The 26,628-nt window shown below is 36.9% G+C and overlaps 2 protein-coding genes across 2 annotated transcripts in view; one reads left to right on the forward strand and one right to left on the reverse strand.

The window, feature by feature from the left end:
* The window catches only part of LOC109212813 (DNA polymerase epsilon catalytic subunit A-like), a 39,100-nt gene extending 18,689 nt beyond the window's left edge, over window positions 1–20,411 (forward strand). The window contains exons 25-49 of the mRNA XM_019376497.1: window positions 3,135–3,230; window positions 3,716–3,916; window positions 5,074–5,128; window positions 5,213–5,355; window positions 5,431–5,870; window positions 7,793–7,937; window positions 8,022–8,219; window positions 8,314–8,388; window positions 10,550–10,740; window positions 12,781–12,964; window positions 13,059–13,123; window positions 14,611–14,737; window positions 14,834–14,935; window positions 15,023–15,106; window positions 15,360–15,434; window positions 15,572–15,631; window positions 15,762–16,024; window positions 16,107–16,155; window positions 16,424–16,584; window positions 16,672–16,738; window positions 17,355–17,501; window positions 17,697–17,867; window positions 17,968–18,180; window positions 18,948–19,054; window positions 19,192–20,411. Coding sequence (XP_019232042.1) covers window positions 3,135–3,230; window positions 3,716–3,916; window positions 5,074–5,128; window positions 5,213–5,355; window positions 5,431–5,870; window positions 7,793–7,937; window positions 8,022–8,219; window positions 8,314–8,388; window positions 10,550–10,740; window positions 12,781–12,964; window positions 13,059–13,123; window positions 14,611–14,737; window positions 14,834–14,935; window positions 15,023–15,106; window positions 15,360–15,434; window positions 15,572–15,631; window positions 15,762–16,024; window positions 16,107–16,155; window positions 16,424–16,584; window positions 16,672–16,738; window positions 17,355–17,501; window positions 17,697–17,867; window positions 17,968–18,180; window positions 18,948–19,054; window positions 19,192–19,552 — 3,780 coding nt within the window. The 3' untranslated portion in view covers window positions 19,553–20,411. The remainder of the gene's footprint in view (window positions 1–3,134; window positions 3,231–3,715; window positions 3,917–5,073; window positions 5,129–5,212; window positions 5,356–5,430; window positions 5,871–7,792; window positions 7,938–8,021; window positions 8,220–8,313; window positions 8,389–10,549; window positions 10,741–12,780; window positions 12,965–13,058; window positions 13,124–14,610; window positions 14,738–14,833; window positions 14,936–15,022; window positions 15,107–15,359; window positions 15,435–15,571; window positions 15,632–15,761; window positions 16,025–16,106; window positions 16,156–16,423; window positions 16,585–16,671; window positions 16,739–17,354; window positions 17,502–17,696; window positions 17,868–17,967; window positions 18,181–18,947; window positions 19,055–19,191) is intronic.
* A 261-nt stretch (window positions 20,412–20,672) lies between these two features.
* On the reverse strand, window positions 20,673–25,775 carry LOC109212815. Its single transcript, XM_019376500.1, has 6 exons — window positions 25,480–25,775; window positions 24,618–24,767; window positions 24,465–24,538; window positions 24,205–24,323; window positions 21,920–22,003; window positions 20,673–21,188 (listed from the first exon to the last, which is right to left on the reverse strand). The coding sequence occupies exons 1-6, from the start codon at window positions 25,484–25,486 to the stop codon at window positions 21,092–21,094; spliced, it is 531 nt and encodes a 176-aa protein (XP_019232045.1). The 5' UTR covers window positions 25,487–25,775; the 3' UTR covers window positions 20,673–21,091.
* Between the last annotated feature and the right edge of the window lie 853 nt (window positions 25,776–26,628).

Consider the following 26,628-nt stretch of genomic DNA (forward strand, 5'->3'; position numbering starts at 1 on the left):
AAAGAATCTCCTAGAGGGAGGATGATGGCATTTGTACCCTTTCTATGTTGGAGAATACCCAATAAAGACACACTTAAGACCTCTAGGATCAAGATTCCCAAAGTTTCTAGTGTGAAGAAACCAGATGCATCCAAATACCTTTGTTCTAGTGTGAAGAAACCAGATACATCCAAATACCTTTGGAGGAACAATATAATCATTCTTACCCTTTAAAGCTTGCAAAAGAGTCTAAAAATTGAGGGTTTTAAGTGGCATTTCATTGATTAGATAGGCAACTACTAGAATGGCATCCCCTAGTAAGGTCTTGGTAAATTCATGGTAAATACAAGAGATCTAGCGACTTCTAATAAATGCCTATTTTTCTTTCAGCAAGCCCATTTTGTGCACTAGTATAAAGACAACTGGTTTGATGGATTATACCATAAGACTCCAAATAAGCACCAAATTTTTTATTTATGTATTTTGTGCTGTTGTCAGTTTCCAAGATTTTTATCTTAGCCTCTGTTAGATAGTTATGTGTAAATAATCTTAGTCCCATATGTAGTAGGAGTAGAATATGTCCCAGTCCCATATGTAGTAGGAGTAGAATATATATTATATATAGCGTTCACTGTATCATCGTTAATAACTAGATTTTTCTCCCATGCATTCTCACATGGTATCGGAGCTTCAGTGAAAAATTATCGTTGTGCGTTATTCCAACAACATCCGAGAAGAAAGATCTCGCCGCCATGCAATTTTTCCGCAACTTCGTGTTGTTCCCCGGGTTCATCACTTCTACAGTGGTACTGTGCATATACCAATACCACTATCAGATCTGAAACCCTTGTGCGACCAAACCCTAGAAATTCCAGTCCCATCGGAACAGAAAAGTCAATCACTGTGCATCTTTCCGGTTGGCGACTCAAGATTGATTTGCGTCATCTCCTTATCGGTAAGTGTTGTGCGATAACCAACACTACCATCTTGTTCGGAGAAGTCAGGCGGCAAAATCCCAGTCAATCGCTCTGGCAGAAAGTCCCTCACGCGCCTCCACGTGCCGTTAGAACTAGGGTTCCGGCGAGCTACAATATCTTTCCAGCACCTGAGCCATTCCGGCCACTTTTTCACAAAACTTCTTCAGGACAACTTACTCGTCAAGTGATTCGGAGCCTACCCATATAAATTACATCAAATTGTGACAAATTTTATTTTTTCTAGCGTGAACAGTGCACTTTTCCGGCGTGAACAATGATTTTCCGGCGTGGACAGTAATTTCCAGAAAAGTTTCTGTTTTCTGGTGGTGTTTTAGAACCTATTTGGTAGTATCGAGTTGAATGATCAACTTGCAAATATTTTCACCAAGTCCCTCATTGTCCTCGTATTAGTTACATACGTAACAAGCTCGGTACATATGATTTGTATGTATCGGCTTGAGCGGAAGGGTTAGAAAGTTATGTGTAAATAATTTTAGTCCCATATGTAGTAGGAGTAGAATATGTCCTAGTCCCATATGTAGTAGGAGTAGAATATATATTATATACAGGGCTCATTGTATCATTGTTAATAAATAGTTTTTTCTCCCGTGCATTCTCACAACCTCAAATTGAGTACTAATCATCTTATAAAATGACTGAAAGCAGGAGAAAACTTCACTTTTGGTCTTTAACAAATACACCCAAGTCATTCTAGGGCAACAATCAATAAAGTAACAAACCATTGACTTCTAGATAAAGGATCTGTTTGAGTAGGACCCTATACATTAGAATGAAAGCCAAAAAAGGAATTGTACTTTTATTAGCACTTAAAGGATAAAAATTTCTAGTATGCTTGTAAATTCACAAGCATTACAAGACAAAGATTCAAACTCAGTTCTTGAAAACAAAGTAGGATATAACTTCTTCAAAGCAAAAATCGATGGGTGCCCCAACCCTCTAAGTCACTGTATTATTTCTTGGTTGGCAACCTTATTTCCTAAACTAACCCTCCTTCCATTCCCAACCTCAATTACCTTTGTCCCCAAAACTAACCCTCCTTCCATTCCCAACCTGAAAAGATACATTTTCAGTAAACTTTTCCCATCCCTTCAATATGTTTCTGCACAACCCGCAACCATAAAGCATAGTGACTTTCTCTGTCCTTCATCCCCCTTCCAACACCCCGCATTTACCCTCTATCACCTCCCTCGGTCCCTCCAAAAAGCATTTTCCTCTGTCTCGAATCTCCATGACCACTTTCCTAGTAAGGCCTTATTGAACACCCTTAGATCTTTAACCCAAGACCACTCCAACACTTGGAGAGGTGACTGTCTCTCGCCTCACCAAGTGAAACTTCCTTGCTCCATCTGACAAATCCGATAGAACATTTCCTTGAAGTCTTCCAACTTTCCGGTGATACTAGCTGGTGCCTGCAACAAGGACATAAAATATGTGGAAAATGCTCGATAATGTGCTCGTAAGTACTTCCTTTCCACCTTTCGACACATATCTTTTCTGCTAACCAGCGAGCCTCTTCTCAGCCCTTTCTCTAGTACCGGGTTCCAACCTGTTTGATCCTTATGTGAAGCACCTAGTGGCAAGCCAAGGTAGATCGCCCCGATTTTGCAATTCAAAACCTGTGCTAAATCTGCTACATCCTCCAACACTTTTGAGGTTGATCTTTAGGCCTACGCGACCTGAAACCATGTTAGCACCTGTCCCAAGTGTTCCAGTTGATCCCTGTCAGCATCACAAAAAACCGAGGTGTTATCGGCAAACAAAAGACGTGAAACCTTGATGCTGGTATTTCCCCCAACTGCACCAGTGAAACCCCTCAATAATCCCCCACCACAGCTCTATGCATCATTCTGCTCAATGCCTCTATAACAAGAATGAGAAGCATAGGAGATAATTTGATTATCAAAGCTACTACGACCCATTCGCTCAATCTTGAACAGTGCGGTCAATTAGGATCTCCTATATCAGATCAACTGAATGTTTCGGTGGTTACTTGATAATATTAATCTACACCTAATTGTTCATTGGATTTGTCTATCATTGTTGGAAGATGAGGAATAACGGCATTCTCTGCTCTGATATTTGAATAGATGCTTCTATTTGCTTTGTTGAGTTTTTGTGTTTTCATATGAATTGATTCTTGGGTAAAAACATATGCAGGCTGAGCTTTTTGATAAGTTCCTTCATGGATCAACCTTAGAGGAATGCTATTCAGTAGTTGCTTCAGTTGCGGATCGGTGGCTTGACCTGCTTGATGTAAGTGAAGATTTATCCGAGTAAACTGTTGTCATGTTCTTGATAAATGGACCTTGGGCCTAACTCAACCTCAAAAGCTAGCTTATGAGGTGAGGATTGCCCAAGACCATATAAGGAGACCAAGGACCTCAAATCCCACCGATGTGGGACAACTTAACCCCCCCCCCCACTTCCAGGCCTGCAAACTGGAGCGTGGACAACATAAATGGGGCCCGGTAACAATAATTGGGATGGGCCTGGCTCTGATAGCATGATAAATGGACCTTGGGCCTAACTCAACCCCAAAAGCTAGCTTATGTGGTGAGGATTGCCCAAGACCATATAAGGAGACCACAAGGACCACAAATCCCACCGATGTGGGACAACTCAATAGTTCTTAATTTCAAGCATGCCATGCATAACTACAACTTATTATGCAAATGCGATCATAGTGGCATTTGTTAAAATTTATCATAGTTGCAGTTATAAGTCTATTGTTTCTCCAGAATCAAGGCAATGATATTGCGGACAGTGAGTTGCTTGATTATATATCTGAATCAAGCACAATGAGCAAATCTCTAGCCGATTATGGTGAGCAAAAGTCATGTGCGGTAACCACAGCAAAAAGGCTTGCTGATTTTCTGGGGGATGCAATGGTCAAAGATAAAGGATTGCGTTGTCAGTATATTGTTGCATGTGAGCCAAAGGTATACCTGTTTGATCTTAGTTTGGTAGTTCCCCTCTTCTATTCAAAGCTATCAACTTGCGTTTCCTCATCAATTATGAAATCAAGTAATGAAGATATTGTCATGACTTTTATTTGGTGTTGGCTTTTACGTTCACCGTAATACTGTGAAGGGAAATGGAAACACATCCAGGAAGTTGGTGCGGAAAGCCGAGTAAAAACCAGAAAGGGCTGCTCGGCTATGTTCTTGATCAAAGATGGAATACTTTGCTCTTAGCTTCATTATTCTTATCTCATTTGGATGAAGTCCTGTTAAGATGTCTCTAACTTCCGAAATAGTTCTTTTCGACAAGTTGTGGTCAATTCATATTAATATCCTCGTCTTCGCAAGAAACTATCCTACGATATGCCCCTTCTGAAACGCTAAAAAATTCTTTCCCTATAGGTGTTCCATGACAGTGATAGCTAGCTTTCTGTATTCATCTATAAATTTGTCATGTTTCTTCATTTGACATCATCCAGCGATTGACTTCCATTTACTGGAACCTTTGTTATCTGAAGCTGTACTGGTTTATCATAACTTGAAAGCCTTACTAAGGGCCAATAACTGGCTCATATAACATTTTTTGCATTGTTGACATAAGTTGTTGGTTCAAGAGCAAAACTCTACCACAAGAGTAAATTTCTCTGCGAACATGCTTGGTTTCTTGAGCTTATTTACGTGCCATTTTTGCTACTTCACTTGCTTATAGATATTCCTCAGCTTTCTTGTTAGCTCCTCTATAGTGCATCATTCACAAACTGGATGTTCTGATACTATTCTTTCCCAGGTGGTGATGTTTCTACAATTGGAATAAGTCTGTCCAATTTGAATATTGGGGGAACAGGAAGAAATTTTTAAAACTAGGGCCACTAAAGGTTATATTGATATGATAGATTATCCTAAAATTGGAAGAAATTATAGAAGGCATGTTGTATTTTGAAGGAATTCCTATCATTTCTGTTTGAAAAGGTAGTTCATGCATGCAGTTGACTCACGGATTGAGGGTGAACTGGCTTTGAAGAGATAGAGTACCTACCCTATAAAATTTTTGTTTTTGTACTGTGATGTCTCTTACTTGCCATAAATTTGGCTAATCTGTTTCTTCAGTTAATTTTACGGTTGTCTTATATGTGCAGGGAACCCCAGTAAGTGAACGTGCTATTCCTGTTGCAATATTTGAAACTAATGCTGGTAAAGTTTTGTATTAACTTGCTAGAATTTATCTTTTACCTTACACAAAGAGCATTATTTGCTTACATACATTTGGGTATTCAGAGATCATGAGGTTCTATGTCAAAAAGTGGTGCAAAATATCATCAGAAGTTGGAATACGTTCCATTATTGATTGGTCTTATTACAAGCAACGGCTTAGTTCAGCAATCCAGAAGATTATCACAATTCCTGCTGCAATGCAGAAGGTATGTGTTGTCTGTCTAATCTTATGTAAGATGTGGACATTTGCAACTTCCATTACATAATTCTGGATCTTTCAGGTTTCAAACCCTGTGCCAAGGGTGGTTCATCCTGAATGGCTGCATAAGAAGGTTCGTGAAAAAGAAGACAGATTTCGCCAACGAAAATTAAATGATATCTTCAGCTCAGTGAACAGAGATGATGCAGTGCCCAGTAAAAATTCTAAAAATCAGCAAAATATTGAAGACCTGGAAGACTTTAGACACAGCGGTAAATCGTCTATATTTGGTCCGAGGCCTGTTGTACATCGTCATGGAGTCAACAAAGATCATCCAGTGAACACTAGTGATCAAGTGGACAATCAACAACAAAGTGTTCATGCTAGCAGTCTATGCAAGATGTTACCTTCACAAGAAATTGCTGCTGTGGAAGATATTGACAGGAATGTAGATTATCATGGATGGCTACAGCAAAAAAAGAGAAAATGGAAAGAGATTCGTGAAGGGAGGAAACGCCAAAGGTATGCTTATCTATATAAGAAGGAATAGTTTTCCAAAATGTAGCATATTTATTGCAATTACTGATGTAAAACTCAAGCATAGGAAGTAAGGCAATTTCTATATACTATAACTTGCACGATGTGTTAACTGTCAAACTATGCGCAGAAGAAAACTAATGTTGCAGCCCAATAATTATTGTTACTAGACTAGCCTAAAAAGGAGATTTCATTGGGCATTAGAATTGGACTTTCATGGGATAGGACTGCTACCCGAGAACGGTTCACCATAAAGGCTGTTGAAACTGCACATGCTTACCAGTAACTGGTTCTAATTCATTCTGGTTTGATGGGACAAACTGCAGGGCTGTTGCTGAGGACCATGCTGCCCCTCATTAGAAAAGTCCTTTTTATTTATGCCTGCATGAGAATAAAATGTGGTTTACTTTGATTTTCCTCATAAAGCTCATAAGTTGGGATTGTTTTTGTAAGGTAAGGAAAGATAAGTAGAATGATGGTGTTTGACAAGTTGGCAACTATCAGAATGAAAACTTGAATTATCCTCATCTTCAATATGTATAAGTGACATACCTTAGTAGAAGAAATAAGGGTGGCCAAGCCTATAGTGCCAAAACATAAATTCATCTTTATCTAGAAAGAAATACTTCCAGAAGTTTGAGTAGGTCCATTCCAAAGATACATCAACATCCAAGTAGGGAGTTGGTCAGTGCTGTTTTATTGTCTTCCCCAAAGTTGCATCCTAAAATTTGCAGCGAGAAGGGGAGAATTTGGTCATACTATATGAATGTCTTGAGATTTTGCTAACAGAGAACAATTTTCAAGAAGTTTAGGAACATATAAACCAAATGCAGCGATAAGGTGTCAGAAACAATAATTAAACCTTTTCCTGCAATAGAAGCTAAGGATCGATTTGTTTGCAATTGTTAGAATGGCAGAGTAAGAAGTGTAAGTGAAAAAAAATAACGTGAAAGGCAAGTCACGTGATCGCCAGCACCTGAATCTACTATTGAAAGTGCAGGATCAGGTAACATTTAGAGCAAGAAGAATCAAGACTTACTGGAATTGACCAAGAAATCTATACACATTCTCTAATTGTTCCAAAATGAATAACAATTTAAGACATAATGGAAGATCGAGATTTTGAATTAAAAAATAAATGTACCATCCTTAGAAGTTTCCTCTGCTGACGACTAATCTAATGCAGATGAAAAAATAGAATATAGATGCTATCGCCCTAGCAAAAATACATTGTCGGCTAAATAATGTTCGCCAGAATAATGCTCGGGATAGTACTCAGAATAGTAAACCAGAATAGTGAACAGTAGCGAGATAATATAGTCACTAGAAAGGATGTGGTGACAGAAATCTGATAGTCATAGAAAACAAAATGAAGTGGGAAAGAATTCTACAGGCACTAGAAAGAGCACTAGAAAGAGCAGGGACAGAGTTTTGACAAGGTCCCTGGAACACAGAGAGAATTGGGGTTATTTCTTCATAGTGCTTTGGTACCATGAGAACATACCATAAGAATACAGTACAACTACAACAAAACAATTACTATGCCGCAGTCCCATAGAGTATGAGAAAGAAATTTTCTCAATTGATGACTGGGTTAAATATGAAGGAAGAATGAGCCTCTTACCTACATCATTCATAGCATTACATTTCTCACAGGTCACACCTACAACAAAACAATTACTATGCAGCTACCTCGTTGTGCAAAACAATATGGAATATCACATCGCTGTACAACTTTCATTATTGTTGTCTTGAACTCTAATAAATATCTCCTTAAATATGCACAAATAAGTCAAATCAGGCACAACATATATTCAGATTCAAATATTTCAACATCTCTTTTTCGATTGAACTCTCTGTGGTGCATCATTGCTTGTTCTTATGATGAGGTACTTGGTGTTTGTTAGGTTGGATACTTCAAGGACAGTAAACCATGTTAATGGCAGTACTGAATTGTCTCATCACACGGTAAACCACAAACGCCAGGGTAGGACTGGGGTTAATTCCTACTTTGAGCGACATGAATTAGCTCTCACACGAAGTCACTGGCAGGTGATGTTGCTCATATGATTTTAATGAGCATTCTGCTGAATCCATTTCTTCCATTGGTGCTTATGTAATTTGCTTTTCCTTCAGATAGTTCAGCTTGAACCTACTTCACAGCATGGACAATTTTTTGCATGGGTTGTTGTGGAAGGAGCCATGCACAAAATTTCAGTAACTATCCCCAGAGTGTTTTACCTCAACTCCAAAGCTCCTATAACAGAGGAATTTCCTGGAAGACGTGTCAACAAGATTCTTCCTCATGGACGCCATAGCTACAATTTAATTGAGGTACATTGATCATAATCAGTTCTGGTTATCTTTTAATATCCTTGGCTGCAAAGGTTCTAGGTTCTCTCATTGCACTTTTGCTGTTTTTTACTAGGTTATTATTGATGAGGATCAATTCAAGTCAGAGAGCAAAAAGCTAGCAGCTCACCTTGCTGATCCCGAAGTGGAGGTTAGCATGCCTTTTGCCGAAAGTTCTGTGTTATTCATAAATCTGAACATGTTGCATGCATGTTCTTCAGTCGTAAATGGCAATCACAAATGTAAACAGCATTTTACTTTTGATGTCAAGCTCTAAATGATACAACAGTCAACATGTGTTTTTCGTTCCATTTTCTTTTAAAAATTGGATCCATTGTATACTAAATCTACTGTTAATAATGGTTTTGATTGGGCAATTGCACATACATGTTATTCTCTGGAATAATGTTCTTGAATTTCCTGCTCTTGATGTTTCTTTTGCCTTTCTATATTCAAAAACTTGAAATCTGTAGCTTGAGATTTTGTTATGCATGACCTAGTTTTACTTCATATTTGTTTTATATTTGTCTTGCCCTTTTATTAAGAGGATGTACTGAAAAGCGGAATATAATGAATTGACAATAAAAAGAGTGTGGGTATAGATCCAATTCAAAATGTGTATATTGATAAACTTGAAACATCATAATTACCCCCCAAAAAAACTTGAAGCATCATACTTTTTTTCTTGAATCTTCTTAATTTAAGTGCAACACAGCCGGAATAGATGACCTGTAGAATGAACTAGTAACGTAATGGGCAATATCTGAATATGAATGCTAAGACAAAATTGTCAGATCGGTTTATTTGTTACTGTCCCTCCCCTTTTCCCCTCCCGAGCCGAGGGTCTTCCGGGAACAGCCTCTCTACCTTCTTAAAGGCAGGGGTAAGGTCTGCATACATTCTACCCTCCCCAGACCCCACTTGTGGGATTACACTGGGTGGTTATTGTTGTTGAAAGCTAAGACAAAATTCCTAAATCCAAGTGCATTTGCATTTTAACAGAATTTTAGATACTGTGCCAAGTCTGGTGTTAATTGGTACAATATGGTCTCAAATAGTTATTTTTTCTTGGTACCAATTTATTTCTATAAAATTAGATTTAAGTATGGAAAATCATAGATCTCAAGAAAATAAGTCATGAATTATCAATACTATTAACTGTATGTTATGGGAGGTCTTTACACTTGTTAACCCCCACACCCCAAAAAAAGATGTGAAGTCTTCCATTACTCTATACTTAATTTATGAATTGTATATCATTAATTTGACATTTCTTTAAGCGAAAAACAAAAAATATAGTTGTGTAATTTTTCTTTACATCGGTGAAAGAGATAGAAAATTAAAAGAAAAAGATCGTTAAGACAGATGTTTCACCAAGACCAACCAATTTTCTAACCAAGACCAATAAAAGATTACAAAGTAAAGAATGATGAACTTCAAATTTTCATTTTCTTTTAACCAGCGCCTTCTCTATACTTGAGATGTCTATGATGTATTTGGTCCTAATAGAGCACCAGGTTTTGTAGAACCAATAAATAGATATGCTTTTGGCTGTTGAAATAGGATGATATATTTTTTGATAACCGATAAATTCCCGAGGGAAAGTGGCACAAGGTTCGTAACTCGGTAGATAATGGGGCCCGGCCCTTCTACCCTTTTCCACTTAAATACCGGGCTTTTGTCCGTGGCAGGTTTTGAACCTGTAATGTGAGCCTATCCTGCATCAGGAGTTACTCTCTTACCACTAGACCAAAGCCCGGGTGGCAAAATAGGATAATATTACCAGCTTAATTATTTTTCATTTTCATGGAGAACATTTCCTTTTATCTTCTTCCTATTTGTCAATAAAACTTCCTTTTTCTACATGAGGAGAAGATCCCATGTAAATTATCTTTACTAGTAACATAATTTTAAGTTGTTACTAGATCAGAACCATGAATAGCAGTAGCACAATACTTAATGCGGAGACAGTCTTTTCGTGGACAAAACTTGCATGCAATATAAAATGGTGGATCTTCCCCTTTGTTAATATCAGCCTTAATACCTGAGTAGTAATTCCCAAGGTGTAGATATACTTCCACTTTCATCGCGTTTCTAAGATTTACTATTTATTTTTTCCTATGCACTCCAATTTTCAGTCAGCAAAGAGTGTGTGTGTGAATATAAACCCTATATGTCAGATTTATATGTTTCATATTGTGACACGTTTTGCTGAAAAAGCATTTCTCTTTAACTCTTACTCTTCTGGTCGAACATTGAATATCTATCTGTCTATAAATGCTGCGACATGGCTTACGAGATTGTTTGATCAGGGAATATATGAAACAAAGGTTCCATTGGAGTTCAGTGCTATTCTCCAGATGGGTTGTGTTTGTAAAGTTGATAAAGCAGCTAAAAAAAGGAATCCACAAGATGGTTGGAGTTTGAGCGAGCTGCATATGAAGACAACCACTGAGTGCCCGTATTTGGATCAGTCAATAACTTTCTTCTACTTATATCACAGGCAAGTTAGGCTCCCCTTTCATTCTAGTATATACCTGCTAAAAACTACAGCTAAACATTTCCATTTCAAGTTTGATATTTTATGTGCTTATGATGAATCATGATACATTATGTTTAATTCAACATGCATGGTAAAGACTTGTTCTATAGAGGAAGCATGTTGGTGGGTGACACTGTCTTATGAGGATAAGATATAACAGTTCTGTTTCACCAAAATTAAATCTTTGAATATATTTTTTCTTGACCGTAAAAAAAATAAAATTCTCTCCACGTATTAAAAAGATCCTCTTTGCATATTATTCTGATAGTAAGCATCCGGGTTCCAAATCCCAAATTCTGAGGTAGTCCTGTAAATCTCAAACTTAAACTAAAATTACCCGTGGTTGACTATTGGTACTCTATAGACACGATTACTCGTAAACTACCAGGTAAAACCCATTCACTTGCCAAACTCTTTCCTGCTAAGAATACAGCAAGCTAATAGAGCTCTAATATATAAATATTGCTCGGAAGTACCAAAATCATTGATGTCCAAATTTGCCTGCATTAATCTACTTGGGTTCTGAGGTGCTGCCTTATTTTGCTCACTTCTGATGTAATTTACTTGGGTATTACTTGCGGCTTATCTATTTGGCTTGTTTCTTCGATTGATTATCCCATTTCTTAGTCAGACCACATTGGATGTTAGGGGATAAGGATTTCAACTGCAAGCATGAAAATAGAGTTGATTTGCTTCATTTTTGGTGCAGAGGTAGTGGGATTGTATTTTACATGTCATTGTAATTTATTTTGTTTAATGTTTGCTCATTCAGTTTTCTCTGAATATTGCAAGTCCTAGTGGGATTTGTCATTTGGCGCAATATATGCTAATTGCTTTGGCCTAACTTTTGCCTTCTCTTCTATCTATCAAAGATACCTTTTGGATCCAAGGATGCAATTACTTACATGTCTTTTTCCATTGATCATTGTCTTTTTGGGTACCTGGCATTTACCTCATCACTAGGAGTCCAAATATAGTAGGGTAGCCTATGCTTTTGTCCTGAGGGGAAAAAGAGGAATCCTTGTGCTGCTCCTCAAATTAATGGCATCTAAGTGGTTGTTTCATTTTGAAGATTAAGATGTTTGAATATGAATATCTATCTAATTATTAAGATATTATCTCTAAACCTGAAATCTTCTTAGTTAAGATAGTTTGTTTTTTCAGCATTTGAATGTGTGTATTTATCTTATTTAAAAATTAGTAAATATAAAATTCAGTGCCACCAGCTAATAATGCACTGCCTGGTGCTTACCATTAATAAACCGATTGTTTCTTCTTCTGGAGAAGATTTTTGTTAGCAGTGAGCCACCAGCTAATAATGCACTGCCAGATGCTCCCCATTCACTCTAACCTCAAAAAAGCTTCTAAAGGGTTCCCATACTGCAACTGAGGGGACTATCAATAAAAACATTACTCCATTGTCTCACATGCTTTAGGGTTTAGTGACATTTTCCAAAAAGGCGACCCAATACCTATTCTGTCTAAACAAACTTGACTAGTTCAACCAAAACTAAATCCATACACTCTCATTTGCTTTTGGAAGAGAAACCAAACCCAATTCTTCCCGTTCATCCTCCCAAAACAAACCCAAAACTAATTCAACCAAAACTAAATCCAAACACTCACATCTATACATTTGTGGTTCAAAATAGGACCCTTGTTCTCCCAAAACTAAACCAAATATCCACGCTTTTTCTAATTCAAATGCTACATAATAAGAGCCTTAACATTTTGCTTTAAATAACCAACTCTCGAATTTTCCCCTAGGTGTAAGCAAACATGCAGTTCATCGCTGGTATTGATAAAGGGTTTTGCTAGAATGATATTAATTGTTCTCACTTCAATTGCAGGCATGTTGCTTTTTCTGAAATCCAATATCCATTTTCGCCACCAATTTTGTATCTATCATCTAGCTTTGGTCACACCAATGTTTAAGTCTGCATAAGCATAGATCGTGCTAGTTATTAAGAATTAACATTTGATATCTGAATTACATTTCAGCTTGTCCGATGGACGAGCCATTTATGTGGGATATTTTCCTTCGTCCAAGATGATACATGTTGTGGTTGTTAATCCATTTCAAAACAAGGAATTATCACCACACATTCTTGAAAGACATTATTATGAAGCTTGCCAAACATTGTCTGGTCAGCCTATCACACAAAAGGAAGGAATTAGTTTTAAGGTAAGGTCATCCTTCTTTCAAAATAACATTCAACTAATAATGTCTATGCTTTGGTCTCATTTTTATTCTTTTTTGTATTTTGGCTCCTATATAGGTGGATTATGTCAAGCACATCAAGGAAGCGGAGAGGATTCTACAGAGAATAATAAATGAGCATAGGTTAATTTCCATTATCTTAATCCTTATCGTTTTTATTTCAGTCTGTGGGCTGATAATGTATAGTTTCTTCAGCCTAAACAATGTTCCACAGAATCTTCTAGAATCCTTAATGGCCTGCTTGTGCATATGTTGAACCATCTCTCATACTGCATAATATTGTTTTTGCTAACAAAATGGACGTTGGCCGTAACTCAATCCCAAAAGGTAGTTCATGAGGTGATGATTACCTAAAACCATACAAGAAGACCACAACCCATTCCCTCAACCAATACAGGATACTCTAACAACTCCCATGCTCATGACTGGACATCTGAAGCATGAATAACATATTATCTGGGCCCAACATTGAGTAAACCAAGAACAGAGGTGGGTCTTGCTCCGATACCATGTTAAGCAAATAGACCAAGGCTTAACTCAAGCCCAAAAGTTAGCTGATGAGGTAAGAATTGCCCAATACCATATAAGGAGACAACAATCCATCCCGTCAACCGATGTTGGACGCCCTAACAGGTGTAAGCTACTTTACTGGGAGGAGAATTAATTTCCCCTTGTTTACTGAACATATTGAATTTGATTAGCTTGTTTTTGGCTAATAGAAGCATTTATCACCCAATTCCTCATTGGTAAACATGTTTATGAACTTAGCAGGAACAATAAGAGCACACTACCATGAGAGAGAGAGAGAGAGAGAGAGAGAGAGAGAGAGAGAGAGAGAGAGAGAGAGAGAGAGAGGAGAGAGAGAGAGAGAGAGAGAGAGAGAGAGAGAGAGAGAGAGAGAGAGAGAGAGAGAGAGAGAGAGAGAGAGATGCTGTACTACTTTGGATATTGATGGCATCTCAACACTAATGACATATTTTTGGAATTATAGAAGTTTGTGTATCTCTTTGTGTTTTCCTATATTAAAAGCTAAGTTGCTCCGACACGGCAGTTTAGGTGCCATACCTGTGTCGACACGACACTAGTATGGGTGTGGGTATGGATCCGACCGGATCTGGTCAAACAATTGGGTAGATTGACTCACGACGGACAAAAAAATTCGGATGAGATACTATTTGATTCCCGAAATAAGAACCAAAACTAGGGTAAATTTGAAGAAAATAGCATATCTTGTCTAGGAAATCAATCCTTTACTTATCTCCAACTTGAGAATAAAAAGAAATCCACACTTTATTAGTTATATGTTTGTATTCCACAAATTTCTCATAATTTACAGATATTTTTATTTTTTTGGATTTTTTTTAGCCGGATCCCTGCACCCGTATCCATACTAGGATCCGTATCCCCAAATCTTATAATTTACATCTCGAAGGATCCGACCTCTAGATCCGCACCCGTGTAGGACACCCGCACCCCTGTCCAGCAACTTAGCTTAAAAGTATTGAACTTGAATCTTCAGGAGAGGTTCAGCTTTTCTAGAGCATTTCGTTTATATTTAGTTTCATACCATTTTGTAAGCTTCTCATGTTAATCGGTTGGTTGACATACAGGCATCATGGGCCTGCAGTTGCCATGATTGAGTGCCCGGATGCCCATTCGCTGAAGTCTGGTATACGAGCTTTGGATGATTTTCCTTGCATCAGTATCCCTTGTAATGCTCGGGATAGCCAATATCAGGTTCAACTACTGCTGATAGTACCTGATTAAGAAGGAGAAATTGCTTTGTTTTTCTCAACTATATTCAATGAAACAATGAAAAATTCTCCTTTTCAGGCACTAGGCTGGCAAAATGTTGCAGCAAAGATTGGAATGCAGCGATGTGTTACATCCTCCCAGTGGTTAAATGAAAGGATCACTCTCTCAAGATATGCCCATGTAATTTCAATCTTACTGTCTCCTTGCCAGTATAGCATAATCAAAAAAGTTCTGAACGTTAACGTTTCCAATTGCCTCATTCTGCAGGTTCCCATAGGGAATTTTGATGTTGATTGGCTCATGCATACAGCAGATATCTTCTTTTCTAGAGCACTGCGTGATCAGCAACAGGTTGTCTCATTTATATTGCATGCTATTTCTTTACTTGATGACGAGTTTAATCTTTCTGATTATATATAGTGCTAAGATATCCACCTTCATTAAAGTTTTTTAAATTTCAGTTGCCTATGTTTCTCTCATTTTGTACTTTTGCTAGCACGAATTTTGATTGAAACTCTCAGCAACTTAAGTTTTCTATATGCATCATAAATATCTTTTTTAGATATCCTTTACAGGATTATATAAATTTTGTTGATTCTCACAGGTCTTGTGGATATCTGATAATGGCATCCCTGACTTGGGAGGCGTAAATGATGAAGTATCGTCTTTTATGGATGAGGTCAGCTTTACATATCAACTTCTTTTATAATAATATCTGCTTTGTTTATTTTTCTCACTGGTTATAGAAGAGAATTTCTAGCGTTCTGCCACCTTCCTTGAGCACATTTTAAGCTATCTTGTGCTTTCTGAAAGCAGGTCAATCAACCGGTTCTTACTTACCCGGGTGCATATAGAAAAGTTACTGTTGAGCTGAAGGTCTACATTTCCACCAGTTTTCATCCAGTTACTTCTTTCCATTATATGTCTTGGAAAAAATACCCAATACACAAAGGTAATCCTATTACGACTTTTAGATAATTCTTCTTATGTCTGCTATTGTCTTCAGATTCATCATCTGGCTGTTGATGCTCTTCTGAAAAGCAACCAAGTAAACGAAATGGAAGGAGGCACTTTGTTTGGATTGGACCAGGACTTGAACTCTACCACGAATTTTACTAATGATAATTACTGCTTTGACGCAACGACCTCCTGTGCACCTGCATTTCGTGTACTCAAACAGTTGATCCAGAGATGCCTTACGGATGCAGTAACATCAGGAAACATATTTGCTGATGCAATGCTGCAACATTTGTATCGATGGCTCTGCAGGTTGTAACAACCTTGCTTCTTTCACCTCTGTTTTCAGTCGTATTTGATTGCTAATGCTACATCTGTTTTCTAACTATTACAGCCCCCGGTCTAGACTGCATGACCCAGCTCTCCACAGTATGCTTCACAAGGTAATTTTTGTAATTAACAAACTTCTGGGTTGTCTAAAAAAGAAACATAAAGAGTTTTATTTGGAAGTCAAGATGCATGACATTCCTTCTTGTTACTAGTACTGGGACAATCTTTTCTTTAACTCCTAAACAAATGCCTTTATAGAAACGTGCACTCCTGAGATCTATTTCCCTAGAATGTGTTCCTGCATGCTAATTCATTCACATATAGTTTCTCCATTTCTTTGCACCTATCAAAACTGATGCTTTAATATTTCATAATTGGCAGGTTATGCAAAAGATGTTTGCATTGCTTGTGGCTGAACTCCGAAAATTGGGTGCTGCTATTGTGTTTGCCAGCTTCTCAAAAATTATAATTGACACTGGAAAGTCAGATGTATCTGCAGCCAGAGCCTACTGTGATAGTGTTATTAAAACAGTACAAAATAGGTCAGTCTATCTCTTGAATCTGAAGATTTTTCCTCCAACACATTTAGTAACATTTGGCTTTCTCCCCTTATTCTTATGTATCTGCAGAGAATTGTTTGAGTGGATTGAACTTGAGCCCTTGCAGTTTTGGCACTCGTTGCTTTTCATGGATCAGGTTAGCTATTGCAGTTTACTTTTCTTTTTCTTGTTATTAATATTTTGGCTCTGTTATCTTTTCCTTCATTTCTCCAAGGAACGGATTTATGCATATGAAATCACAATAACTAGGTTTTTTGATGTGTATAAGTCAATGCTGATACATGCTGTACAAATTTTGGATTACTATTAGAACTGCTCATGTTCTGAATCTCTTGCTGTAACTTAATGGTTGTCAAATTTCCTCAGATCAAGAATTTCCCTGAATCCCTGTTTTTGAGTTTATGGTGATGAATTTGATGCCTAGAAATCTCTTGACAGTAGTTTTGTGCTAACTATTAAGGCCCTAGCCAGGCTTCTTTATGATGGGAAATGACTTGGTATTTTTTTTTTCAACCCAAATGAATGTTATATATGACTGCCCAAGTGTAATCTGAATGAAATTGCAATGCACCAGATTAGTAGGTAGAATCCATTTGTAAATAGGATTGGAAAGAGTTGGGTTGCTTGGGTATTCATTATTCTGGGTAAAGAGGTAGAAAGCTCATGCTCATTTAATGGTTCTGACAACAGATATTTTCTTTCTTTACTCATTTGTTTAATTTGTATGTCTTACCATTTCCCTTTTATGATAGTACAATTATGGGGGAATACAAGCTAGACTTAGTGATGGGCCTTTAGAAGTTAACTCAGAACCAGGTGAAGAAAGCGTGTGTGGTGAATCACAAGTCGACATTGTGTCAAGCTGGAACATTGCAGAAAATTTACCAAAGGCAACTCAGGTATTTCCCGCAGCTAGTAATTATACTGGAATTTTGCTTTCGTTACATGAAGGTGCAACAAGGTACAAGTGGACCTACCGTTGTTAAAAGTGTCAATTAACTTGGATGCACCATAGTGCAACAATATACAGTTGATCCTCGGGTGTCCTTGATAAGGTGTTCTGCCTTGTGAATCTCTGCTGGACTTTCATGCAGGATCATTTCATTTTGATTGTTTCGGAATTTATGTATATTCCATGGAAATTCGCACAAGAACAAGCTACACATCGAGCATCTAGTAGCGATGGTGATTTATGTACACCATCAATCACTGCTGCACTTGCTGAAACATTTGATTTGCAAATGGCGGAAAATCTAAAGAAGAAGGTATCTGCTATGACTCATTTGTAGGCATCCTTAATCATTTCAATTTTGTACTTGGTTCTTTAAAGCGTGAGAACTAAACTTTAGAAAATTCTGCCTGCAGATCCGAACTTACTTCACTGACAAACTTCTGAAAATTGTTTGTGACCCTAATCTTCAAATGAAAGTGATGAACAACTCCCAGAAGACTCAGGAGACATCAGATGCAAACTCACAATCTTATAGCCATGTCCAGAAGGGGGATCCAGCTTTAGAGTTCATTAAGCATGTCTGTGCAGTTTTGGCCCTTGACCAGAATGTGCAGCATGAAGTTCTGGTATTAAATGTTTTCGAGCTTTCCTTTTCTTTCTAATGAAAGAAATATGCATTAGTGATACCTATGCATCATTTGCTAAAAAGACTGAGTCTCTTGTCTATCCAGCCTCCTTGGGCTTTTAATTAACGTGTTCTGGCTCTTAATGCTTGTTATTTTGGCTTGTAAGCACCTATGCATTGATATCGTGACAAACCTGCCAAAATTAGTTGAGTTATTCTCTTTTAGCAACGATGCAAAACTTCCAAGGCTCCTATGTTTTGGTCTATTATCTGCTGCCTTCTTGTCTTTTTCCCCTTCTGTTGCCCCCAAAATGATATTTTTTGTAAATGCGAAGGACCTCTTCTCATTTACCTATGCTTTCATTGGTGATAAGTTATAACTAGTAGAAATGATTTTTGTCTTGCATCATGCAGTCTCTACTTCTGTCTGATGCCTTTTTCTGGTTTCTCTTTCACTGAATACATCATCTTTCCATCTCAATAAACCAGTGTGTTTTGATAATGTTTTGATCTCCTATTTTGTTGGCTCCTTAGAACTTAGAGATTCTGACTTGAAAAACTATGATCACTTTGGCGCATCATATCATGCTAGATTATTTAGTGATATCCATTGAAATGTGGAGCGCTAAAATAAATTGTAATGGTGTGTTGATTATGGGGCTAAACCGCTAAACATAAGTTGGATATTCACTAGTATGATTCTTCAGCAAGAATAACATTTCATTGCAGCATGCCGTTGATAAGTTTTTATTACTTTCCTTTGTGCAGATCATGAGGAGAAATCTATTAAAACTTGTTCGTGTGAGGGAATTCGCTCCAGAAGCAGAATTTCACAGTCTCTCTGTGTCGTATACCCTTCCAAATGTCATTTGCAGGTAAATGTAGGGGAAATAGGTGTTACTTTGTTCTGAAATGAGAAAGGATGGCAGTATCTGCCACTACTGGACTTTGTCTACTATAGAATCTTCAGGATATTAGTTGGTTTCTTATTTCCATTATCTGTTACTTTCAGTTACTGCAACGACTGCAGAGACCTTGACCTGTGTCGAGACAGAGCTTTGATTTCTCAGGAGTGGCGTTGTGCTGTGCCCCAATGTGGGCAACCTTATGATCGTGAAGCAATGGAAAATGCTCTTATTCAAATTGTGCGGCAGAGAGAGAGGCTATACCATCTTCAAGATCTGGTTTGCCTAAAATGCCACCAGATTAAAGCTGCACATTTAGCAGACCACTGTACTTGTGCCGGGTCATTTAGCTGCAAGGAAGGTGTCTCGGAGTTCTGCAATAAAATGCAAGTCTTCTTCAACATAGCTGTAAATCAAAAGTTTCAATTACTCCAAGAGTGCACTTCTTGGATTTTGGAAGCCAGATAACTACAGCCTACAGGTATCAGATAGTTTCACCTCATCATCAGCGATAAATTGTTTGAGATCTCAACATTTGCTGGCTGTTCTGCATGGTGCAAGGTTTCCTCATGGTGTCCAAAACAAGATGTAATTTTTATTGATAGACATTATATCGCGGAGTATTCTAGGAGTCCATGACATGGGAGCTGATTGGTTTTAGAAATTCAGCTGTTTCTACAGCTTCGGTAATTACTTTTTGGCTGGATAGTCAAGCTGGTATAATGCCCCCAAGGACTGCTAGCACTGGAGAAGTGCCAGTTACCTCTACAGCTGCTCCCTTTTTCGGAGAGGAAAGATGGATAAGTAAACGTTGCATCCAATATCCCATACCAGATTCCAGATTTTGCTGGTTTGGTAGAAAATTGATGACTACATACAGAGAATACATATAATTGCTTATTTGGAGGCACTAATTCGTCATCTTTTACAAGAGTTCCGTATCACGCGCTAGAAATGATGTATTCTGCATTTATGTTACAAGAGTTAAGCTGTATATATTCGTATTGCAAGAGTAGACGAAATGTAAATAGTCATCCTTTTTCAAAGCTTGTTGTGAAGCGTACATCACTCATGGGGATTATTTATGTAGTTATGAAAATAATGATTTTAATCTCTAACTTTGGACTTGACAAGGAACCAGCGGTATCTTAGTTTAGCTAGATATGCTTTTGACTAAAGTTGATTACAGAATGAACTACTGAATAGTGGAAGAAATACCGTAGAAACATAAACTTGTAATTTAACACTTGTATGTTTCTTACTCCTTTTTCCCTCTGCTCAAGGGGATGTATGTACTTTTCTGCTTTACTGAACAACTGAACTTGTTTTTTAGTAATAAAAAGGTTTACTGAATTAGGCTATCTTTCATAGTCTACATATCCCAATTCACTACCAAGACTCTGGAGGGTGAGGTGTATGCAGACCTATGAGAGGTAGAGATAAGAAAAATGTTTTCAAAACCAGTTTGGAAAAAAGACACGAGTAAAAGTTATGGTGAAAATACTATTGAAAGAAGGTGAAAATACTGCCAACAAAAGTAGTAAAGATAGCGCAAACAACAGTAACAAATTTGTAGAATAAGACAATATGATAATAAAAAGTTGTCAAACCTAGGAAACCATAAAACATTTGCTTTTGTTGGCGAATCCAGTTGCCAGTAACAATCTATACATCAAACAAGGAGATAAGTACAAAGTTTCCTCTCTTCCAGAGTATGAATCGTAAGTCATGGAAACAAAGTCCTCTACGAACACACTTCTAACACTAAAACATGAGCTACTTCATTGCTGCACTATCTGACTTGAGTATACATTTTTTTTTTTTGAAATGGTAAAGGACTTGAGTATACATACTTAAGCGTGGGGTTCTTTACCAGTAAAAAAAGATCAAATTCCCCTTCAAAAAAAAGGATAGAAACAAGGTGCAAGAAAGGAATAAAATGCAATAAAACATAATAAATTATTGAATGTGATGGTAGTAATATATACGACCATGTAACCATTGTTTTCACCAGAAGAACCATCTTTTCTTGGCAGGTTCAATTTCAGCTGGCTCATCCTTCTTCCTGTTCTCCATTCCCCCCTTCAGGGCCTCCAGCCTTTTCCTGTACAAGGATTAGAACTTAAAAAGAGGCTCCACATAAGAAAGTATGATATGCGTAGTAATCAATGGAACGACTGTTTGCATATGGAGCTTCTTTTCTTCTTTGTCAGCAATGCTCTTCCAGAGGTTCTCCTACGACTTCACTTTTAGTTGAATAATTATAAATAAAAAAGAAAGATTGTAAGTCTCGCAAGGACAACATAAGCCACTAGGGACTGGCTGCCAAATACTCAAGCTTAACTCTGCTTTGTCAAGACCTAGTAGTAGGTTTGATAGGGTTGTCCGCCGAGGTTCAAGCTTAAGACAGATACATCTCGTGAGACTTACAAACCAAGTCCAGCTTATACATATATCAGCAGTTTAAATTGTTAATGTTTTGTAGCTGCATCCTTATTTGGCAGAGGATGTATCTAAACAATCCATAGAATATAGCAAAACTGCTTGTAGCACATGCAAAAGTAAATAAATTAGATGATGACTAAATCTAAACATACTTATTATCAAATTTAACGTTTCACCAAATTACAGTTTTATACCACAAATAATGGCATGCTTAGTTTTACCTTGTGAAACAAGTGGATTTTACATTAGATGATCCATAATTTGAAACACAAATTTTCCCAAGGTCCCTTGCTTAATAAAGATTATGCTAGAACCAACTGCATCAATTGCCAAATGCCAAGGAAGGGGCTATGCAAATAACTAACAGAAAAATCAGTTACAATATCATACTTGGTATCAGTTAGGCGACCATGTAGACTCCATCGCTGCCGAAAACCATCCATACCTTCAGCTCCACTTGCCAAAATCAAGCGCCTAGAAAAAAAAAGAAGACATGCCACAGAATACTTATTATATATTACTTCACATAAAATGCTATAGACAAAAGAGTAAACTCCATATTCCAACTTATGTTTTTCTTTTTTTTGTGCAGCATCCTGATAATGGTTTCAACTAGAGAACAAGACAATCACAAGAAAGAACATTGGCACCATTACCAGAACAAATATAGCTTATGTTAAAACCATTTGTACATTCCACAATTAAAAAAAGACGTGCATTCAGGGTCATTGAAGTATTAGTGACTTCAAAATTTGGAAGGACATATCCCTAGTTTATAAATAGAATACGCCTGCAACATAATAATGACTGTCCCACCGGAAGACGGTAACAGATTGGAGATGAGTAATTTTATAGAAAGCAAATTGGCAACCACAGGAGTTGGCCTAAGTTAAAGGCAATTCTAAACGCCTCGAGGTAACCATGGGAACTAAAGTCTCATAGGGCTAACACCTCTACATATGAGAAATCTGTTCAAGCACTTTTAAGCCCTTGAGTTGTTTGCCCTGTATGTCCAAAAATACATGCACGCTTTCCCTCTTAAATTATCTGCCTTGTACACCAATTAAATTATCTGCCTTGTACACCAATATTCTATAATTAAGGATTTGATGACTAAGAATATAGTTGCGTACATACATTATTATGCTTCACTAGTTAAAAGGATTTTGTTACTTTTTTATTTTGAATTTTTTTCATTTTAGTAATTTTCTATATTTTTAAGATTCTAAAATTTTAAATGTTATTTTTCTCTTTAAAAAAATATTAAAAATAAAAATTTGTGGGGCTTGCGCCCGTTCCATGATAGGTAGCATGCCCCGCCCTTTGCTTCCGTCTTTTAAAATACTTCGTATGAGCTTAATGTATGAATTCGAAACAAAAATATAAGCTATCACTTTGAGATTAAGGATGATACACTTGCAATTAGAAGAGAAAATATCAAAAGCAAAGACAAACTTGATTGATATATATGGAAAGCACTTCTTGCAATCATTAAAACCGTGTCAGTACTACATTTTATCGTAACAACATGCCATTGATGATAACAACGCTAAATCTAAGGGCAGCCCGGTGCACTAAGCTCGCGCTATGCGCGGAGTCCGGGGAAAGGTCGGACCGCAAGGATATATTGTATGCAGCCTTACCCTGCATTTCTGCAAGAGGCTGTTTCCACGGCTCGAACCCCTGACCTCCTGGTCACATGGCAGTAACTTTACCAGTTACACCAAAGTTCCCCTTCTATTACGAAGCTAAATCTACTTCACTAATATACATAACCAGCAACTTGTTTATGAATAGAACTAGCTTCATTAGTTCGTTAGCCAGTGAATAAGAAGACAAACCAATATAAGCTATCGCCTTGAGATTGATGAGCTTAAATTATGAATTCAAAACGTACAATATAAGATATCGCCTTGAGATTGAGGATGATACATTTGCAATTAGAAGAGAATATATCAAAAGCAAAGACAGACATGACTGATAATGAGAAGGGAAGTGAATAATATGGAAAGCACTTCTTGCTCTCACTAAAACTGTGTCAGTACTACATTTTATCGTAACAAGTGAACCGTCTCACATGATCGTGAAAAGGGAAACCAGACCTGAAACATCAGCAATAACACAAGTCTAAAATTCACTCTGATTCCAATCGGAATCACACCCGGGGCATGCGTTGATGATAACGAAGCTAAACCTACTTCACTAATATACATAACCAGCAACTTGTGTATGAACAGAACTAGCTTCATTGGTTCATTAATCAGTGAATATGAAGACAAACCAATATTGAGATATAGTCCGTCTTTATCAGGTCAAACACAATGAATGAGTAAAGCATGTTTTTATTGTTCTACAGACGAACACAATTTTTAAATCAAAGGTCAGGCCAGACTCCTCGAAAGCAATACTACTATTGGTGTATTTTCACCTAAAATAATAGATTGAGACTACTTAAACTAAGCATTTTACATACCAAGGCTCATACACAAATAAACTACACAGGTAATAGTAATATCATGCAAAGGAGCTGCAATTGATTCTAAGAGATAGCCGGGAAGTTTCTATTGACTAAACATTTTTTCGATAGTTTTTCCATTGACTAAACATTTAATGAGTCATAGCTAAGGAAAAGACAGATTCATCAATATCATTACTAATCTTTACTCTTAACATACCTCTCCAGTAATGTGACTTCTGATTCTAGTTGAGTGGCTCGATCTTTTGCTTGATCTAGAGGCATTGACAATCCTAATTTCTGTTCACTATCTTGAAGGCGTTGCCTAAGCTCCTTATCCTACACATGAGGACTTCACATTAAACTGCTGATATAAAATTAGTTGTTCAAGCAACCAAAAACCTCATTTAAAGTACATGAAAATCAAAACTATATGAGCAAAAATGTTAAAAAATTTAATCCAGTTGTTATCATTCTCACCCTTCTCTCTGCACATTGCCGATACAAAGCAATCTCATCCTGACAGAATGGCTCAATATCATTGATTTGTAAGCCTAAAAAACAAAGCCTTGATTGATGAGCACAGTAAAGCACATGAACCAAAAAGGGATATTTGAGAAAAGGTAGACATACAAAGGAACAGATTCCTCAAGATTCCGTCGCAGAGATCAACACCTTCGAGTACATGAGACGCTATCTCAGGTGGAATGAGAGGTGATGGCGGGCCCATCATCAGATCATCACCCACCAGGATAGTTTCCTCCATTGTCTGCTGTGAATCAACTAAATACAAAAACACACAACAAATATAAACATAAGTCGAACTACTAGTCCTTTGCACTGCAGCTTCCACAATATAGTTCAGCAAGTGCAAAGTGCAAGTAATGATGAGTCTCAGAAGCTCAGGCTGCAGTTCTATAAAAAGGGTCCCTTTTATATTTGTTCCTCCCCCCATCCCCCTTAAAACAGTGTTTTCAAAGGCAAAAAGCGGAAGAGCACAAAGTGTCCGTTCGAGCTTTACACACCACTAAAGCTCGCGCTTAGTGAAGTATGGTGAAAATGAGGAAAAAGAATATATGTAATTATAAAAAAAACTACACGGACCAAGAAATTGAAATATCTGCAATCAAGTGAAAGTACAAATAGTGTCAGTAAAATTCAAACATGCATGTTAAGTTCATGAATCAAATGCAAAAACATGATTTATACTTCTAATTTAGACTAGCGACTAGATTTCTTACTTTAAATCTCTAATTTCACATGACTCTGTACTTAATCTTTCATCAAGAATTCATCCATCATTTTAGTGACCATAATACTACTTCACCAATATTTTCAATGACAGGAAAATCATGATAACATTTCTAAGTTATTGAATAATTTACATTCTTTAGGCTTAAGAAAATCAAAATGTAGCTTGGGGAAAGGGGTAAAATGAAAAAAGAGAATAAAATGTTGAAGAGAAAAGTGGGTAATGCAAAGAGTATTGAGTTACCATCCATGGTTTCCTTCTTTTGCTATTGCCCACCAGGTGTTTGATTCTATGCACAAAAGAAGTGATTTTTTCCACAGACACTCCAATGAATTTCTTCAAGATGTCAAGTCGATACAGATGCAACGGGTAGTTGGTAAGGGTGCGAATGTATTTCTTGTGTTTGGCAGTTGAAACACTGCTGCACTTCGCTACAAAACAAACCAAAAAGAAAATTATGAGAGTTAAGAATATAGAGGAGAGAAGAGAAAGATCTATTTTTCTTTTTTTAACTTGTGCAAGTGTTAATCTCCTATTTTGGTCCTTAAAATTTGTCAAAAACAATAATTTTAGTTCTCTTTCTTTTAATTTCTTTTTGTCAAAAATAAATGTAGTCATATAAATTTTATTGGAATTAAATCCGTAAATTAATTGGAACTATATTTTAAAATTCAAGATATATCAGTTCAAATAAATTTATTGGACTAGTATAATGGGAGAATGACACAGTTACCCACAAAAACAAAACTATTTGCCCTTGTCTACCCATTTGTTTTTCTACCCATCAAACTAATTATATTTCCTACCCATAATAGTTTTTGTAGGGAATTTTTTCTTTATTCTCCAATTCTTTTTTATTTCTATGCTTCTTTTCTTTTTTTTTTCTCGTTTTCTTCTATTTTTTTCCTTTTTCCTTTTCTAATTTCATTTAACTTCTATTTCTTATATTCTTTTTCTCTTCATAATCTAATTTCATTTACTGTTTTCACTATTTTTTATTATTCTTTTTTTATACTATTACTAAGAAAAAATCAAATTGTGTACCAATTAAATGTAGCTAATAAAATAAAAAAATATTAACTAACATATGATACCAGTATAGTATATAATTATACCAATAGGGTATACAATTGTACGCAAAGAGTTAAATTTTGTTTTTCTTGTTTTGAGTTTCAAAATAACCACAAACTCAACAAACCCAATTTATGAGTTTCGAAGCATCAAGGTCCTCCAATGGCAGATTAATGTTTTGCAGAAGTCAGAAGTCTTGGAATTCAAGTCATAGAATAAATCAAAACGAAAAAAAGATTTGCATTTTCAATTTGCCCTCCCCGCTGGGTAAAAGCTTAAAGCAAATTAAAAGGAAAAGGCAAGTGAATTTACGGGTACTAA

Source organism: Nicotiana attenuata, unplaced genomic scaffold, assembly GCF_001879085.1.
Source record: "Nicotiana attenuata strain UT unplaced genomic scaffold, NIATTr2, whole genome shotgun sequence".
NCBI lineage: Eukaryota > Viridiplantae > Streptophyta > Magnoliopsida > Solanales > Solanaceae > Nicotiana > Nicotiana attenuata.